Raw genomic sequence first — 17,761 nt, 5'->3', positions numbered from 1 at the left:
CAGGGAACTGCCCATGCCCCCTGCACACAGCACCACCAAGGGGGTGGGCAGACCACCGAAGCCCCCCAACCCCAGCCCAACCCACCAATCCGCCACCGCCCTCACCTCACTTAAGGAACCAGCCCGCCCCCGCTCAGGGAGTGAGCAAAGGCACCTGTTTCTTGTTCTCACTCCCTCGTGCTGCAGCATGAGTCCCAGTAAAGCCTTGCCTGAATTTCTTGTCTGACCTCTTATCAACTTCTATCGATTAAAGAGGACCCAGGTCGGTAACACCCGGACCATCAGAGCAGCCTCACGGGGTCTCCTGCCTCTGGTCCCTCCACCCACACTCTGGGCCTGCTCAAGGCCCGTCCGTCCACGTCCCTCCTCTGCTTTCCAGGGCTCCCCACTGTCCTCCAGATCAAGTCCACCTCCCTCACGTTTGGCAGCAGGGCCACCACGATCCGGCCCTGTCTAGTCTCAGCTGCACCTCCTGCCTCACCCCACACGCCATACCCCGCTTCACCCAGCTTAACTGCTCCTCTTCCTCCAGCGCCCACCTCCCTGAGCCCTCCCTCTTCACAGAGCTGACCAGCCGGGTTGATCCAGCTGTCACCTGCTCTGCCTCTGTGTCCCCAGCACCCAGGGCCTGGCACTAAGGAGCAGTCACGAAAGGGCCTGAGATGAACTGAAGTGCTTCAAACCAGCACGTGGAGGGTCTAGGGGGCGCTGTTGTCAAAGTCAGCATCCGCATAAATAAAATGGGGCTCAGAGGAGATAGAGTGCAGTGGTGGGTGCCCAGGAGGAGGGGGCCAGGAAGACGGGCCCTGCGGAGGTGGGGAGGCCTGGGAGGAGATGACCCGGGCAGGGCCTCATTGCCAAGCCCCTCTGAGTTTCTTCCCCGTGCTCTGCTCCTCAACCCCAGGGACCGGGCGCAGCTCCCCTTCCCTCCCCCGGAGGCCAAAAGCCTCCCCTACCTTAACGAACTTCTCAGAGGGGGCGAAGCAGCCCACACAGAGAGACACGAGGATCCAGCCCCGGGCATAGCTGCTCTTGGAGGGGTTGTGAGTGAGCTGCTTGCTGATCTGGCAGTAGATCTCATCCCTAGGCAGGCGGGGGGGGGGGGCAAGGAAGGGAGAAGCACTGCCTCAGAGGGAAAGCCCCACCCCTCCCAGCAGCAGGTAGGACGCTTGCGCTCCCACTTGCCAGAGACCACCTGGGAGGAGGCAGGTGAGGCCAGGTGGGGAAGGCTGAGCCCAGGGCTCTGCGGCTACTGGAGAGGGTCTGGCTTTGGAGATAGGCTCATCAGGCGTGAAGCACGCACGTTCCTGACTCCAATCCAGAGTCCACGGCCGGGGCCCCACGATCCAGAGGGTGGTGCATACCCTGCTCCTGGGCACAGTGGCCCCAGTCACTGGTGACCACTTTGATGAGAAGCACAGGCTCCCTCCGTGCCTCATCCCTCACCAAGCTGCACAGCCTGGGCAGGTGAGTTCACCTCTGAGCCCAGCCCACAGACACGGCAGCAGGTACAATTTCTACTAATGGTAACTGGCAGAGCAGAAACAGGAAAGACAGCTGGGGAGTTTCTCTGGGGGATGGAATGAGTAGGGACTCTGACGTTCTCTTGATATAGTGCTATAATATTTGAATATTTAAATGGTCATGCTTTACTTTTGTAATCAGATTAAAGCAGTGAAGGTAGTTTTTCGTTTTGTCTTCATTTTAAAGGGAAATGATACCGCCCCTTCCTTACAGGATTTCTATGAAGAAAATTGAGCCAAGGCTTATACAGCACCTGGTGTGGTGCCCAGCACAGTAAAACCCCCGCAGATGCCAGCCTAGCTGCAGCTGTGAAGATGCTGCATGCCCCCTTCAGGGCCAAGGGCGGGACCCACCAAGATGGAGTGACCACCAGGGGGCACTAACTGCCGCTCCTCCCTCTCTGAAGGGCAGGTATCTAATTCAGTGGCTCCCCAATTTTGAGAGCTCAGGGACCAATGCAACCTCAAAATAAATTCTGGAAGTTGCTAACTTATTATCACGACAATAAGGACATTTAAAACACACCACACACACAGCACCTGCCCACTATCTATATCACAATCATTTTATAAAACAAATGTAATTTTAATATCCAAAAAGTAGGAAGGGCAAAATCTCAGAACAAAGAACAGTGCTTTAAGTAAGTCAAATTTAGAAACATCCTTATTTTTCCCATCTTGCCACAGACCAGTAACAACTATCACCCGTAGCTGGGAGCCCCTGACCCCGTTCGATTCATGGACAGGGAGACGGAGGCCGAGAGAAGGGAGGGATTAGCCATGGTCCCTCAGGGAGTTGGCACCCCAGCCTTCTAACGGTCCAGGGCTCCTGGCACTGTGTTCTCTAGAAGTACCCCTTTAGGTCTGATGGTGAGATAACTGGGAGGCAAATTCTTGCCCTTAAACATACCTTGGGCAGCCACCTTTTCTTCCTGGAGGCTGGCGGCCCCAGGTGCTACATCTCTGGCGAGCGAGGTAGTCACTGGCCTCGAGGAGCAATGAAAGGGAGGCCAGTGACCCCTGGGCAAACCTCTTCCTCTCTGGACCTCATGTCTCCCATTGGGAAAATGACACTTGACCTCCGCACCCGCCCCATCCTGCTGTCCTCCCAGCCAGCACACACAAGTTCATGGGGTCAGCTCTCCTAACTAGCCATCGCGTGCAGATGGAGCTCTCAGAGAAACCCTATCTGTTTTCCCTCCACTGATGCAGCTGAGTTGATTCCGTAATTGCTCCTGGACAGTCATGAATCATCCCAGCTCCTCCCGAGCACCCCAGGGACCTGAGCAAAGGCCTCTCCTGGGTGGGGAAGGAGCCACTTGCAGGATCCCAGGTATTCTGACCACAGTAACCCTGACCACGGGCCTGGGCTGGGTACACCGAAGGTGCCGGCAGGGATAGGGTTACAGCAGAAGATGCATGTCCGATAATGCTAACAACAGCTACCGTTTACTGAGTGCCCACTGTGTAGGTCCTGTGTCACACTTTCCATAGTTTTATCTGCCCACAAGCCTACGAGGTAGGTACTTTTATTATTCCATCTTTACAGATGAAGAAACTGAAGCTTACAGAGCTGAAGTCACTCTACCAAGGTCACACAACCAGCTAGCAGCAGAGCTAAACCCAGGCCTGCTTAGCTGAATCAGTTGCTAAAGTGACAGAGCTACCACTCAGCCACCAAAAGCCTTTCAGGTCTGGAAGTGCGGGATGTCTCCCCTGATAGCTGCCCCCTCCCTGTGCCCCTGCCCCTCAGGCACTGACCGGAGTGCTGGCCGCAGGATGCCGTTGCCAATGATGAAGTGCAGCTTCTCCAGGTTGGAGGTGGGCCGGTCCTCCAGCATGCTGTTGCCCTGCACCGTGGACTCTCCGTCATGCAGCCTCTTGGTCACCTGGGCCACAGGGAGGGGCAAGGCTTGACCAAGGTTTGGCCAGGGCCCTGCTGTTTGCCTGAGTCTGCCCACTCCCCCGGAGAGCAGAATCCTGGGAGTGGCCAGAGGGCTGGCTCCTCACCACTGTCACACCCCCGCCCGTGCAGAACAGATGCTGGGCGGATGCCTGGCCTGGTGCTACGCGCTTCTGGGGATAAGGCTCCTCTGCAGCCTCCTTGACATCTACCGCCAGCCCTACCCCAGGGAAGTCCCCTCCGCCAGGCCAGGGGCCTGCTCCTCTGACTCCTGATGGGATCCGTATCTCTCTGAGGTGGGACACACACCACTCCGACGCCCAGAGTACACCTGGGTTCCAAACACCCGGCCACCATCACCTGTCATTAACGCCCTGGCTCCCGTGTGAATAGCCCTGGGCCTTCATTCTTATAGATGGGCTTTTCCTCTCTGGTCCCACATGGGCCACAGCGCCAGCCCCACGCTCTGCCCAGAGGCGTGGAGTGGGTGAAAGGGTGAGTGGCGGGAGCGTGCCCCTGCAGGCAGGAGGGGCGTGGGAGGTCCTCATGCCTGCTGAGCACCCACAGCCATCATCTTACGCCATCATCCCAGGAAGCCACTAGCAGGCATTTTCTTCCCTGGGTGCCTTGGATACCGAGCAGCAGAGCTCGGACTCAGATCTGGGGTAACGTAGCTACAAGACTGGATTTGAGCCTCGGATGGGGAACAAAACGAGGACAAAGACAAAGCAGGCTGGGGAAGCCCAGGAGGAGCGGCCTGACTCTGCTGTAGAGGGGAAGGCTTCCTGGAGGAGGTGACGCCCCAGGCACAGAAGAGGAAGGAGGAATTTTAGGCAGAGGGACCGGTGTGCACAAAAGCAGGGGCATGGAGGAACCAGTCCCTCTGCACCGTGAATGCCTTAGTTTGTGTCTGTCGGCCCTCCCAGCCTGGACAGTCCTGGAGCAATGGGCCAGGACGGTGCTCAGAAAACACAAGGTGACTAAATGAATGACAAACTAACAGTGTTAATGCCGCATGGGCACTCTTATCCCACAGAAAATTTCTCATTAGCTAAAAGGTCCCTGGATCAAAGGCAACAGGTCCGTGCCCTGGCATGTCCTCACTCTCACCATCTGCCACTCCAGCCCTCCCCAGGTCTCGTGGCCCATCTTCCGGGAAGCCTCCCTGACCGACCCCAGCCTGAGCACAGCGCCCTCTGCCTTGCATCCTGTCTGCCTGATCCCATCCAACGCTGTCCTGCCGGCCATCCCGGTCCCCTGAGGACAGGCACTATCCGCTCCACTCCCGTCCCTGTTGGTCCCAAGCCCAGCCTTGCCCCAGCCTGGGCCACCGAGGCCGTGCAGGGTCTTTTCTGACCTCCTCTGTCAGTTTGGACTTCTTCTTCAAGGTCAAGTGCACCAGTTTGTGCCTCACGCTGCTCTTCTTCTGCCCCTCAGGGAGCTGGGCCTGCCGGACAAACAGGGGTCAGAGTCAAACGACTGGACCGAAAGTAATGACAAGAGCAGCTGACAATGTGGTTAGAATTGTCTCACCTCCACACTAACGTGTACCACCCCCACCCCATCAGCCAAGTGACAAATGGGAAAACTGAGACTGAAAAGTATAGTAACCCACCCACCGCCTCCCAACAAGTCAACATTGAAGCTGGCTCTGACTGCAAAGCCTGTCTGCCCTGCCACGTGGCCTCAATCGTGGTCAGCACTTTACAGTTTATATCAAGCTCACACTATTCGTTCCCAGGAGTAGACGGGGGAGGGCAGGGGTCAGGGAGGTGAGGCAGAGGCAAATTTTAGGGTGTTCCTTCTGCTGAGGACCTGAAGGCTGGGATGGCCTGGAAGGGACCTTGGCCAGCGGGCACCTGGGACTCACCTCGCCCTCGCCCTGCAGGGCCTGAAGCTCCCTCTTATATGTCTTCTTGCCCAGAGTCTCATAAATCTTGGTCATCACAGGAATCTTCTCGCTGCCGTCACTCATGGCCGTGTGGTACTTGGGCTCAGGGAGGTCCCCCATGAACCGGAGGATAGTGATCCAGACCGCCAGGGCCGCCTGGGGACAGACCCATGCCAGTCGGAAAGCCTGAGCGCAGGATGTTGCTAAGGCCATCAAAATGACCCAGGGGTGGGGGAGGGGCTGGAGAACCCCACTCCCCACAACCGGAGGAGGACCACTGAGCTGAGTGCCTTGTGGGTGTTCCTCGGGGCCTTACCCTGTGGCCCGGCCGCAGGCTGGGTGCGGGATGAAGTCAGCCCTGGTCCCTGCACACCTGGGACCCAGCCCCTGGGCACCCACGCTGCCAGCACAGACAGCCCCAGCCCTCACCAGCTGGTCGCCCTCATCGTCGTGGTACAGCAGTGGCTGCTTGAGCGGCCGCCGGGTGTAGGTGTGCGTGGTCGTGCCCTGGAAGTAAGTGGCACCGAACTTGGCGAATTTATACTCGGAGAGGTCCTCCTCATCCTCATCAGGCAGGGGCAGGGCTGCATCCAGGTCTTCCTCCACCATCTCCCTCCGCCCGCGCTCCAGGTCCTGGGGAGACAAAAGGGGTTCCCTGCCATAGGGGCAAATGGGGCTGGGCTGCAGTCCCCCAGCCTGTCCCTGTAGGGCCGGCTCTTCCTCCAGAAGTGTAGGGCGCTGTTCATCCCGTTCACTCCCCAGACAGCGCCCACTGCAAGGCAGATCCTCAATACATGAATGAATAAAGGTTTGTGAATGGCCCTGGAGAGGGACAGCGATTGGCCCAAGGTCATATGGCAGGCTGGTGGCTGGACAGGGCCTGGGACTGCAGCCCCGGCCCAGGTCATCACAGCTGCCTTCTGCTCAGAGGGGACCACGTGGACTTTAACACAAAGGAGCACAAGAAGAGGGACGGCACCACACTGGGGCCTGTCCCAGCCCCTTCCCCAGCTTGGTACCTCGAAGCCACTAGGTGCCTGGCCCTCCTGGCCTGGCAGGCCGCCCGAAGTCCCCAGGAAGCCAAACATCTTGTCCACCATGTCCGAGTGATTGACGGGCTCATGGCGGGCCCTCTCCATCTGCTCCAGGAGCTCCTTCTTCCGCCGAGCCTCCTCCTTCTCCTTCAGCTCCCGCTCTGCGTCCTCACGCGCCAGCTGGGCCAGGCGCTCCTGCGGGGTGGGGGTGATGCAGCGTCAGGGAGCAAGCCCCCCATGGGGAGCCCACGGGAGCCCCTGCAGCAGCCAGGCCAGAGTCCCAACCTCCTCGGGGCCCTCCTGACCGCTGGGAAGGACGGAGCCTCGGGCCTCTCCACCCTGGGACACACCTGCTCAGCCCTCACAGCCCAGTGCAGACAGATGCCCGGTGCTGAGCCAGAGACAGCTCACAACAAGCTCAGACAGTAATGTCACCTGCCTGCCTCAAGGCTCAGCTGGGACCACCTCCTCCAGGAAGCCTGCTCAGGTCTCCCCACCCGAAGGGGACCACACCAACCCCAAAATCCAAGAGCCACCGGGTATAGGCTCTAGACCACCGCTGTCCAATAGAAATATAATGCAAGCCCCGTATGTAGTGGTTACATTCAAAATAGTTTTTTAAAAGATAGGTTAGATCAACTTTAATAGTGTATTTCATTTAACCCAATATTTCCAAAGTATTATCTTGACATGTAATTAATACTTAAAAAATAGTACTGAGATATTTTATATTCCATTTTTTTTTTTTTTTTTTTAGAGTCTTCAAAATCTAGTATGTAATTGGGAATTCCCTGGTTTTCCTAACCCTGGAGTCCAGTGGTTAGGACTCGGTGCTTTCAGTGCTGTGGGCCCGGGTTCGATCCCTGGTCGGGGAACTAAGATCCTGCAAGCCTCTCTGCGTGGCCAAAAAGAAAAAAAATCAAGTGTGCATTTTGCACTGACAATGCTTTGCCTTTTCAAGTGCTCAGTAGCCACACATAGCTGGGGGCTCCCACCCCGGCTCAGGCTGTTTATCCTGTTACAACACAGCTGAGGGCCTGGACCCGCTCGCTCAGGAGCCACAGCCCTCTGGCCTGGCCTGGCACAGAACAGGCACCCAGCGCACGAAGGAAGGAAGGTCGCGTGGACAGAGGCTGGACAGCCGGTGTTGGCTGAGGGCTGCTGAACCGGTGAATGGATGTCTAAGGAGTCGGCACATCCCCAGCTCACCTGATGCTTGCGTTCAGCCTCCTCCTTGGCCTTCTTGGCACTCATCTCCTTCCGGAGCTTCTCCTCCTCCGCCAGCCGCATTTTCTCAGCCTCTAGGCGCCGCAGGTACTGGGGGAGGGGGCGGCAGGGTGCGTGCCAAACCGTGTGTGACTGTCACGGTGCTTCCCGCCAGCTCGACCCCACCCCACCCCGGCTGAGTTCTGGGACTGGGAATGACTTTGCCAAATAATTTGGTAGAGGGAAACTGAGCCACATGAGAAACCCTCCAGGTGCCACAGCGGGTTGGGGGCACTGCTGATCCCAAAGCCAAAGCAGGCTCACCTTGGCCTCCCAAAGAGTCACAAGAGGGACTGGGCCCCTGGCCTGCCCCTGGCTGGAAAGAGGGAAATGAGGGGTCCAGTCTTGTGCATGCCTCAGAAAAGGTAGAGCCCTACACCCCCACCCCCCGACAGGCTCAGGCCACACGTGGGGCGATATGTCCGCCTGAGGTGGAAGAGCACCCCTCGGAGGACACAGCTGTCACAGGGCTCAGAGCTGTGGCTGCTGTGGACCTGGGACCCTTACCTCAGCCCTGAGGCGCCGGTGCAGCCTGCGGGCGATCATGCCCCGGGCATAGGCCTGCACGGTGATCACAGCCCAGAGGCGATGACGGAAAGCCTTGCGCACCAGGTAGGCGCGGCAGCGGGCCTGGAACCCGATGATGCGCCGGCGGGCCAGGCAGTACTGCTGGTGCAGCTTCCGGGAGCGGTGCAGGGCCTGCAGCCGCAAGAAGCCCAACCGCATCTGCAAGGATGGCCACCAGCTCAGAACCACTGCCCTGATTCCAGACCAACCCTGCCCGTGGAGGTCACTGCCCCGGGCTCCACTCTCCAACCTGCAAGCCCCAAAGGCACAGCTGTCTCCTCTCAGACCGAAGTTTCCCAGGGAGTGGCCTTGGCTTTCCCTGAGATGCGGCCCCCCTAAGAGACTCCCATCCTCAGACCAGGAGTGGGCCTCCTTCCTGTCCACCTCCCCAGCCCCAAGGCCAGTTCCTTCACAGAGGTCCATGTGACACACCCGTTCCTGGCCCCCTCTGAGGTGTTTAATAACCCAGGTGCTCATCACCCACCAAAACATTCCAGAAGAAAAGCACAAACATTGCTGACCAGATGGGGAGAGCTGCAAAAACCAGACTCGGACTTCGGGCTGGAGGAATGGTAGGGGCTGGCAGGGTGGCAAGAGGCCAGCCAGGCCCCGCAAACAGGTAAGTCCTGCTGCTATGGCAACAGGGCCAGGTTCAAAGGCTTCGTGAGGCAACAAGCAGCTCCCTTGAGGAGGCTCACCAGCCCGTAGTTCCTCCTGCAGTTGTGGCCCCGCCAGTGCCTCTGGATCAGCGTGGCAGCATTCTTCAGCTTCAGGAAGTTGGACCTAAAACAGCAGCATAATGCAGGAGGACCTCTGCCAGGGTCCGGGTGGGGTTTGGAATTAGGAGAGCAGGGCTGAGTCCCAGCTCTGTGTCTCCTTGGCTCCATGACCTTGGGCAAAGGCCTATAACTTCTCTGCACCTCAGCTTCCTCATCTGTAAAATGGGCAGAATAATACCTGCCCTGCCTGCCTCACAGCCTTGTCACATAAACCCAGTGAGGTGGACATTCAGAAGGTTACTCATGAATAAATGTATGAGTAGTCAGTAAATAAAGATTAAACATTTTGAAAACTGTAAACATCACTTATTACTGACTATCTAACTCCCTCATTTTATAGGTGAGGAAACTGAGACTTGATGAGGCTGGGGCTGGAGCCCTGGTCTTCTGACTGAGTGAGCACCATGCTGTTCCCTGTGCACACTAGGCAGCTTCTACAGGCTGACGGTCACCTTCAACCTGATGGAGGACGAGAGACCACACATCAAACAGCAGGTGTCTCCTGAACATAGAAATAAATAAGGGAGGAGTGAAGGATGGCTACGTCAGTGTGGGTGAGCCAGCAAGCCAATTCCTGGATACACACACAAACGAGGGCACAGCCGTGGGAGGGGGCGGACAGATGGATGGAGGGACAGGTTGATGGACAGACAGGTGGATGGATGGACAAAGGATGGCTGGACAGATGGACAGACGGATGGAGGGACAGGTGGGTGGATGGATGGATGGACAAAGGATGGCTAGATAGATAGACAGACAGACAGATGGACAAGTGGGTGGACGGACAGAGGAAGGGAGTGACCAGATGAACTGCAAAAGATGCAGGCTGTGGGATTTTTGTGGAGCCTGAATCACACTCCTGAGTCAGCCCTGCCCATCTGTGAACTGACACAGCTGTACACATGCCCCTTACATGGAATATGGGACACACTTTGTAACTCACAAAATCTCAAATTTCCTCTTTGGGAAATTTCATCAGGCATCTGAGACCAACAGCGGGTCCACTTGTGTGCCTCATGTGCCCACGTGTGCAAGCCTGTGTGTAGGTGGGGGTACTGTGTTACTGGGCACGGGGGCACAGATAGGTCCACGTGCCTGAGTGTTCAACCCTGTTCGCATGACCCTGTGTGCATGCTGTGCACGTGTGTGCGTGTTTCTGTGTGTGCACATGGGTGTTTATTCCGTGTTCACGTGGGAGGAACGGAGGTGAGCCAAGCACGTGTGCGTGCGCGCACACGCACGCGCACACACACGCGCGCACGCACACACACACACACACACACACACACGGGCTGAGGTGGGGAAGAGCTAGTCCAGGCACGAACCTGTCTTTGAACCCCCGGATGACCTTCTGGAGGAGGATGACTCTGTCAGTGATGGCCTTGTCCCGTTCCACCTCCAGCAGCATGTCGTGGTGGTCCTGGAGGGCAGAGCTCCTGAGCGGTGCCCCTACCAACCTCTCCAGTCTCAGCGCTGAGGCCGCCCCAGGTGGGCCCCCTCTTCCTTCACTCAGAGCCCAGGCCTAGGGCTCAGTTGGGCCCCAAAGGCTCCCAACCCTGCTCTGGCCCCATGGGGCAGCCTCTCACAGCCACAAGTACATACAGGTACTGTCGTGGTGGATGCCAGAGGCCTGGGAGGGACAAAGGGAGCAGGAGGGGCCTAATTGGACTGCATGGAGTCGGGGGCCCAACACGCACACACACTGGCTTCATCCTATGGCCATCTCTACCCGAGTCCCAGCTCTTCTAGGTGCTCTGTCACATCAGCCCCTGGCGTGGGCCAGGCCACCATCGTTTCTCTCCAGGATCTTAGAAACAGTCTCCTGTCCTCTGTTGCTCCCCCTCTGGCCTTCCCTCAAGGACAGATCTCACAGAGATACCCCACTGGCTCCCGGGGTCAAGCCTGGTCTCCTCCCCTGGCACCCAGGTCCTCTACCATCAGGCCCTGCCCACTTCTCTAGCCCCCTCTCCTTCTCACCCCTGAGCCCCTAACCCTCACTCCAGTTGGACAAAACTCATGGTTCGTTCAATACATGAATCAAATATCTCCATGTGCCAGCCATGTGCTAGGTGCTGGGGTGAGGCTGCAATGAACCAGGCAGACCTGGGCCCTGTCCTGGGGAATCTCAGTCTGGTCGGGGAGGAACATCCATCAGATAATCACAGGACACATCACTTGGGGACAGGGCCCAGCACAGAGGGGCTGCTCAGCCAAGGCTTTCTGAACAAATGAGTGAATGAATGAGAAGCAGATGTTTGGGGTCTGGAAACCACTACTGGTTTCTGAAGAGCCCAGAAAAGTGAGGATGTGGAGGATGGGGACAATGATGTCTCTGGCACTAGATGCCATCGTGCTGCACACCTTCCCTCCCTTACCCATGTGGGCTGGGCATCAGAACCACAGTCTGGAAGCCCTGCTCTCCACTCCAATGCAGCGCCTGACCATGGGCACCTCACCTCTACGTGCTAAGCCTCTGAAACGGGCATAATAATTCTACCTCACGGGCTGCTGAGATGACTAAATGAGTGATGATGGACAAAAAGCCCCCACTGGGGCCTGGCCCACGGAACGTGCTCTCCAGGTGGCAGTTGTGAGACACACAGGCAGGGAACAGTCAACATCATTCCGATGAGGAAATGAAGGCTCAGAGAGATGAAGGCACTGGCCCAGGCCCCTCAGCCAGGGAGGAATTAGACTAGACCCCAGGACTCCCTCCAGCGCAGGGCTGGCTCCCCCGTTCCCTCTCCCCAGCTGTCCTGGGCTGCCTGGGCCCACCCTATGCAGAGGAAGGAGCACGGCCCCATCACCCAGGACAGCCAGAAATCCAGAATGGCAGAAATGGAAATGGAAAAGCCAGCGCTCACGCTGTCCCTGCTCTAGCTGCCCCGTCTACGCCAGCTCCAGCAAGCTCCCCCGGCCCAGCTTCCTGCTCCCAGCCCTGCCCCCTCCTCGACTGCCCAGCCCCCGAAGTCCTGCCCAAGCTGTGGTGGGAGCCAGAGGGCCCCAGGTGTCTGCTCGGGGAGCACGGGAACAGGCCCGGGGACACCAGAGAGCAAGGTGAGCAGCACACGGCCAACCACAGCCTTGCATGAGCCCTGCCTGGCAGGAAAAAAGGGAAGGGACCAAAGGTACACGCGAGAGCCCCCTACCACAAGTACATCCCATTTTACAGATGGGAAAATGAGGCTCAGAAAGGGCCAGTGACCTGCCCAAATTCCCAGGACAGACAACCACAGGGTCAGGACTGAATCCAGGCCTCCCTGATGAGCCCACCTCTGGCCTTCGGTTTCCTCACCCAGGGTCACTGCTCCAACCCCACCTCTAGGTCACAGATGCTCTCAAATACCAACTGCCCCTGCACCACCCGCTCCAACCAGCCACAGCTGCAGGGCAGGAGGATCGCAAAGGCCCAGCACGGACCCCATTCGGTGCTGCGACTCCTCTACAGCACACCCCTAGGACCTGTTCCCACCGTGACGGGGAGTTCACAGCCCCGCCAAGGCAGCCGGAGTCAGAGCCCGTGCTCACTTTCAGAAAAATCTTGGTTTTGCCAATCTGCCAGTCATCGTGGGTGCCCAGCACAGCCTCAGCCATGCGCTGACATGTCCCCCGAAGGTCATCCTGGGGGGTACATAAGAGAATGGGTGGCCCCACCAGTGGAAAGGCCACCTGGTATCCCTCCCAAGGCTGGGAGGCAGGGCTCTTGCTCCAGCTCTGGCCCTAACTCTGTGTGGCCGCCGCCGGGCCCTGCCTTCTCTGACCCTCACTCTTCTCCTTAGCTCGGCCCGATGATTATAAAACCCTCACCTCCAGCTAACAGCCAGAGCCCACTCACCACATGTGTTAAGTCCACACCGGCTGACCATGACGATGGAAGCTCTCAGATGCACTCCACTGCCTGACCCCAATTTTCCCAGCCATACCTGAGGTGGCCGAGCTGATGTCACGCCCAGCACACTGTTCCAATGAGAACACTGGGGCCTTTGCCCAGCCCAGAGCTGTGACCCTCCCTCCCGCCCGCCTATGTCCCCAGCTCCGTACCTGCTTGTAGGCCGGCTTCACGCCGGGCAGCAGCACTCGGTACCGCTCCACGAACTCCACGAAGCTGTAGCGGATGGGATAGCCGGCTCGGCGGATTCGGATGGTCTCCATCATCCCCGAGTACCGCAGCTGGCGCACACACAGGTGCCGGTCGAACAGCTGCCAGGCAAGGAGCCAAGGGCGTCAGTGCTGGATGCTCCCGCTGGGAGGCCAGCCCTGCTCTGTATTTTCCTGGCCCCAGACAAAGGCCCCGAGAGGCCAAGGTCACACAGCAGATGAGGAGCAAAGGCGGGACCAGACGCGGCTCTGCAGTCCAAACCCACCGAGCAGCACGGAATGAGGCCCTCACGTGGGGTGAGCTGAGTGCTTTGAGGGCACAGAGGACAGACAGCTTAATTCTCCTTGGGACATCTCGAGGGGGCTTCGTGGAGGACCTTTGCTCTAACCCTGACAGGAGAGAGGCTGCTGGAGGGGCTAGCTCATGCAAAGGTGAGCAAGCCTGAAAGCGCAGGACATGTTGGGGGATTTTATGGGGACTGAGGAGGCTAATCCATGCCATGATTATGGTTGTGCAGGTGGTGGGTGCCTTGTACAACCCCAGAGGTCGCCCTTCATATTATAGCCATCTTAGGTTTATAGTTTTTCAGACAGCTTTCTGGCTGCTGACAGCAAAGTACCTTCCTTAAGGAAGAGATACATTTTTCTAATTGGCACAAAGTCATTTTTGTGATGGCAGCAGGGTTGGTGGATGGGCTGTGAAGGACCTGAGAGGCCAGGCTAGGGAAGCAGTAGAAGGTGACCGGGTCAGATTTGTGTTTGAGAACCACGTCTCTCACTGCAGTGGGGAGGAGGACGGGAGTGGGGGACAGGAGGCAGGGAGGCAGGAGACCCAGGGAGGAGGTCCTGCAGCCAAGAGCCAGGCCACAGATGCTGAGGTCAGCCCAAAGAAGGTTCCAGAGGCATCTGAGAGCAAGAGAGATGGTGCCCAACTCCAGGGCCCCGGCCTCGGTCCCCTGGACCTCCTGCCTTAGAGGGGAGCTCGCTGGAGCCCTCTGTGACTCTCACGCCCCTGAAGACCCTGTCCTGATCCCCCTGGGGGACTGGCCAGCCCACTCTGGGGAATGTTTCCGGGCAGGGGACAGGGGACAGAGTTAGCATGCGGAAGGCTGGCTGCCGCCACCTGTTTCCTCTCGCTACAGGCACTTTCCCTGGCCCAGTACTGGCCTCCCGCCTTCCGTCCCTCCCCAGACCCTCAGGCCCCAGCTTCCCCTGGGCCTCCCCTCCTATCGCTGGGAAGAGACTTGTGGTAAACAACACCTCCCAGAGCTGGGGAAGGAGAGGGCTCCCAGGGAGGGGCGGCCCAGGCTCCTGGCTCTGCAGCCTCAAGCCCCTCAACCTCCCTGAGCCTCTGGTCCCACATCTTGAACATGGGGCCATAAAGGTCCCTCCCTCCTGGGCTGTTGGGAAGGTTGAATGAGGCTGTGGAAAGACGATCCATTCTGCTCCGGACACACAGAAAGGGCTCAACAGATGTTACTCAGAAAAGCCAAAAACGAAAATGTTCCCCACCAGTCAAAGGAATCCAGGAAGGGTTCCAGGAGGAGGTGGTCATTGGCTGGACCAAAGGAGAGAAGGCTTTCAAAGTCAGGGCCACAGCAAGAACCACAGCTGCCACTTACTGAGTGCCTTCCTAGGCGCCAGGCAGTTTGCATGCATTATTGCATGGAATACCCCCAGGAGGTGGGTATGATCAGTCTCATTTCCATCTGTGAGGAAACTGAGGCACGAGAGAATGAAGTGACTTGTCTACAGTCACCCAGTGAGCAGGTGGTGGAGTTGGGATTTGAATCTGGCTTGAGCCCACTACTGCAGAGTCCAGGCTCTTTCCAGGGTACCTGCTGCCTCCAGTAAATAGGAACTTTGTTCTTTAAGCCCCTCAGGGGCCCTGCCATTCCCCACAGAGCACAAAGTCTCACATGGGCCAGCCCACCCTGCCCCTTCGGCCCAGCCCCTCCCACCCCCCCAGGCTGGTCCCATCTGCCTCCCCCTCGCCCCCTCCCAGGCCAGGGCTGCTCACCATGGGCTTCTTGAACTCGTTGGGCTTGATGCAGCGCACGAAGAAGGGCTGGCAGGCACCCAGCGTGCGCATCAGCAGCTCCAGCGACCGCTTGAACTGGCTGCTGAGTGTGGGCGAGCGCTTCCTGGTCTCGGCGCCCTGGGGGGATGGACCACAGCGATGGGAGGGGCTGACCCGTGCCCCTCCAGCCCTCCGGAAGGGAAGCAGGAGGGGAGAGGTCAGCTGGTCAAGGGCCTGAGGGAGAGCTGCCCAAGGAAGCAGGCTGGCCAGGCACATGGGTTTTCCTGTCACCCGCCTGGTCTGGGCTGGAGCTTGGATCCCAGACGCACCCCCTTCTGGGAAGCCTCCCTGATCCTGGGCCCAGGAGCGCGGCACACGCCCTGGTGTGCTGGGTGACTCTGGGCAAGACGCAGCCCCTCTCTGAGTCTCCATCCTCCCTTCCCGGTATAAATGAGTGGCCAGACTTGGTCACTTCAGGATGATGGGGTCGTCTCTAGAGACGGGTTAGACAGACCTAAATTCAAACCCTGGCTCACCACCTCCGAGTCCTGTGATTTTAGGCAGGTCACTAAGCAGCGCTGAGCCTCAGTCTCCCAAATGGGAATAGTGCCATCTATCTAGCTGACCAGGCTGTGAGAGTCTGTCTCAGTAAACAGCAACCCGTGAGGGCGGCAGTGCTACCTGCACCCTCTGCCCTCCCTGTGGGATTAGCAGGTCAGCAGCAGGTGGGCGGGGCAGACCCAGATAAGCCTCCTAAGAAGGCACACAGCTGGCCTCTGGCCGCCGTCCAGCACCAAGGCCCAAGGGCCCCGTGCTCTACCAGCCACTATCCGGGTGAGCCGACCAGCGACCCCCTGCACTTCCCTGCCCTGTTGGGGTCTCCCTCTCAGAAGACTATGAAATGAGTTGGGGTCCTGGGGGAGGACCTGAGCAGCAAACAAACAGGAAGCAGAACCTCTCAGGCCAAGAAACTGGACATAAAAACAAGATTCGATTCCAAAGCATTTTGATGTTATTGTTTTCCTGGCAATTTCTTTTGGGTGAGGATTTTTTGTTAGTGAATTTGATTATTATTGTGAGATTTTATATTTTAAATGAGTCATCATTTTATCTGATATCCTGTAGCACCAAAAACCAAGGATGCAGATGTCAGTGTGTGAGATATGTGGGGGGAGGGAGAGGCATTTAACCCATTCTAAAGTTAGACCATACGCCCCCGGAATGAAATGAAACTTGCCAAGAAACAGCAAATGCTTGCTATTCTGAAATTTGCCATGTTTTCTGTTTTAGTATTATCTGGAATATATCCTAGGATTTTGCCAAGAGAAGCTGAGGAGTATTTGCACTGGGGTAGGGTGAATGTCAGGTCTGTAGCCCCCAAGTCTGCCCCAGAACCTGATCCAGCAGCAGCACTGAGCGACCCCCAATTGGGGGGGAAGCTGTCCAGGGTGGGCTGTACCCGGCCTGCATTAGAGGCCTTGCCAGGAGCACGTGTGTGCACACACAGCACACACACAGACACACAACACACACAGCACACATACATAGACACACAGGCACATAACACACAAATGTACACACATATACACAGATACACACAGACGCACACCACACACAAATACACACGACACACAGCACACACACACAAGACACACACACTACACACACATAACACATATACACACACAACACACACAGAAATACACACGCAGAGAAAACCCTCACGCACAGCACACAAAGCATGCACACATGCACAATACACACAAACAACATACACGCACATAGGACACACCCTTCTTTGGTTTCAATCAGCACTCTGGAACTATTCCTTTCTGTCTGTCTTCCCTGCTGGGCTGTGAGCCCCGTGAGGACAGGCGGGTCTGCCTTGCTTACTGCTGTGCCCCAGGGCCTGGCACAGCAACAATCAACAACACTTTGCTGAACTGAAGTGGTGCTGAACTGGTTGCTAGCGTCCATGGGCTCCGAGAAATTGTCCAACTGCTCAAGCCACAGATCTAGGAACCATTCCCAACTCCTCCTCTCTCATATCCAATATGTCAGCAAATCTTATTGGCTCTACCTCCAAAATGGACCCAGAATCTGACCCTTTCTTACCACTTCCTCCACTGTCAGTCTGGTCCAAGCTGCCTACATGGCTCTCTCGTTATTGCAATAACCTCCAAACCGGTCTCCCTGCTTCTGTCCCCCACTCTCCACACCACCCTCCACTCCACTATCGACACAGTGATAGTGAGTGAGTGAGTGAGGCTGTTAAAACACAAATCCAGTCATGTCTCCCCTCCCCCAACCAGCTCAAAATCCTCAATGGCTTCCCAGTTCACTCAGCATGAATGCCAAGGTCCTTTGTAAGAACCCACATATCCCACAGGACCTGGTCCCAGTAACCTCCAGCCTCTCCACCACTTTATTCCCTCCCTTCCAGCCACCCCTGCCTCCATGCTCTTCCCAGGGCAGGTTGGGGCTTAAAAAGCACCTTAGGGTTTTGCACTTGCTGTTCCCTCTCCCTGCGATGCTTTTCCTCCAGAATGCACGTGGCTGGCTTCTTCACTTCCTCACCAACCTCTCAGTAAGGCCTTTCCTGATCCCCTGTTCAAAACTGCAAAGCTCCACCACCAGCACCCTTCCCTCCTTCATTTTTCCCCATCTCATAAGTCACCAT

At 57.4% G+C, this 17,761-nt stretch overlaps 1 protein-coding gene across 7 annotated transcripts in view; it reads right to left on the bottom strand.

Annotated features, from left to right (window-relative positions):
* The window catches only part of MYO7A (myosin VIIA), a 106,723-nt gene that overhangs the window by 48,068 nt on the left and 40,894 nt on the right, over window positions 1–17,761 (bottom strand). For all 7 annotated transcript variants that reach the window (XM_082343263.1, XM_082343259.1, XM_082343261.1 and 4 more), the window contains 13 exons: window positions 15,082–15,219; window positions 13,005–13,163; window positions 12,492–12,584; window positions 10,289–10,383; window positions 8,883–8,967; window positions 8,125–8,343; window positions 7,561–7,668; window positions 6,337–6,546; window positions 5,747–5,950; window positions 5,297–5,473; window positions 4,784–4,873; window positions 3,285–3,412; window positions 957–1,083 (listed from right to left, as the gene is read on the bottom strand). In XM_082343263.1, coding sequence (XP_082199389.1) covers window positions 957–1,083; window positions 3,285–3,412; window positions 4,784–4,873; window positions 5,297–5,473; window positions 5,747–5,950; window positions 6,337–6,546; window positions 7,561–7,668; window positions 8,125–8,343; window positions 8,883–8,967; window positions 10,289–10,383; window positions 12,492–12,584; window positions 13,005–13,163; window positions 15,082–15,219 — 1,833 coding nt within the window. The remainder of the gene's footprint in view (window positions 1–956; window positions 1,084–3,284; window positions 3,413–4,783; window positions 4,874–5,296; window positions 5,474–5,746; window positions 5,951–6,336; window positions 6,547–7,560; window positions 7,669–8,124; window positions 8,344–8,882; window positions 8,968–10,288; window positions 10,384–12,491; window positions 12,585–13,004; window positions 13,164–15,081; window positions 15,220–17,761) is intronic.

Source organism: Balaenoptera borealis, assembly GCF_965194805.1.
Source record: "Balaenoptera borealis genome assembly, chromosome: 11".
NCBI lineage: Eukaryota > Metazoa > Chordata > Mammalia > Artiodactyla > Balaenopteridae > Balaenoptera > Balaenoptera borealis.
This window is presented reverse-complemented; position numbering and strand designations above follow the sequence as displayed.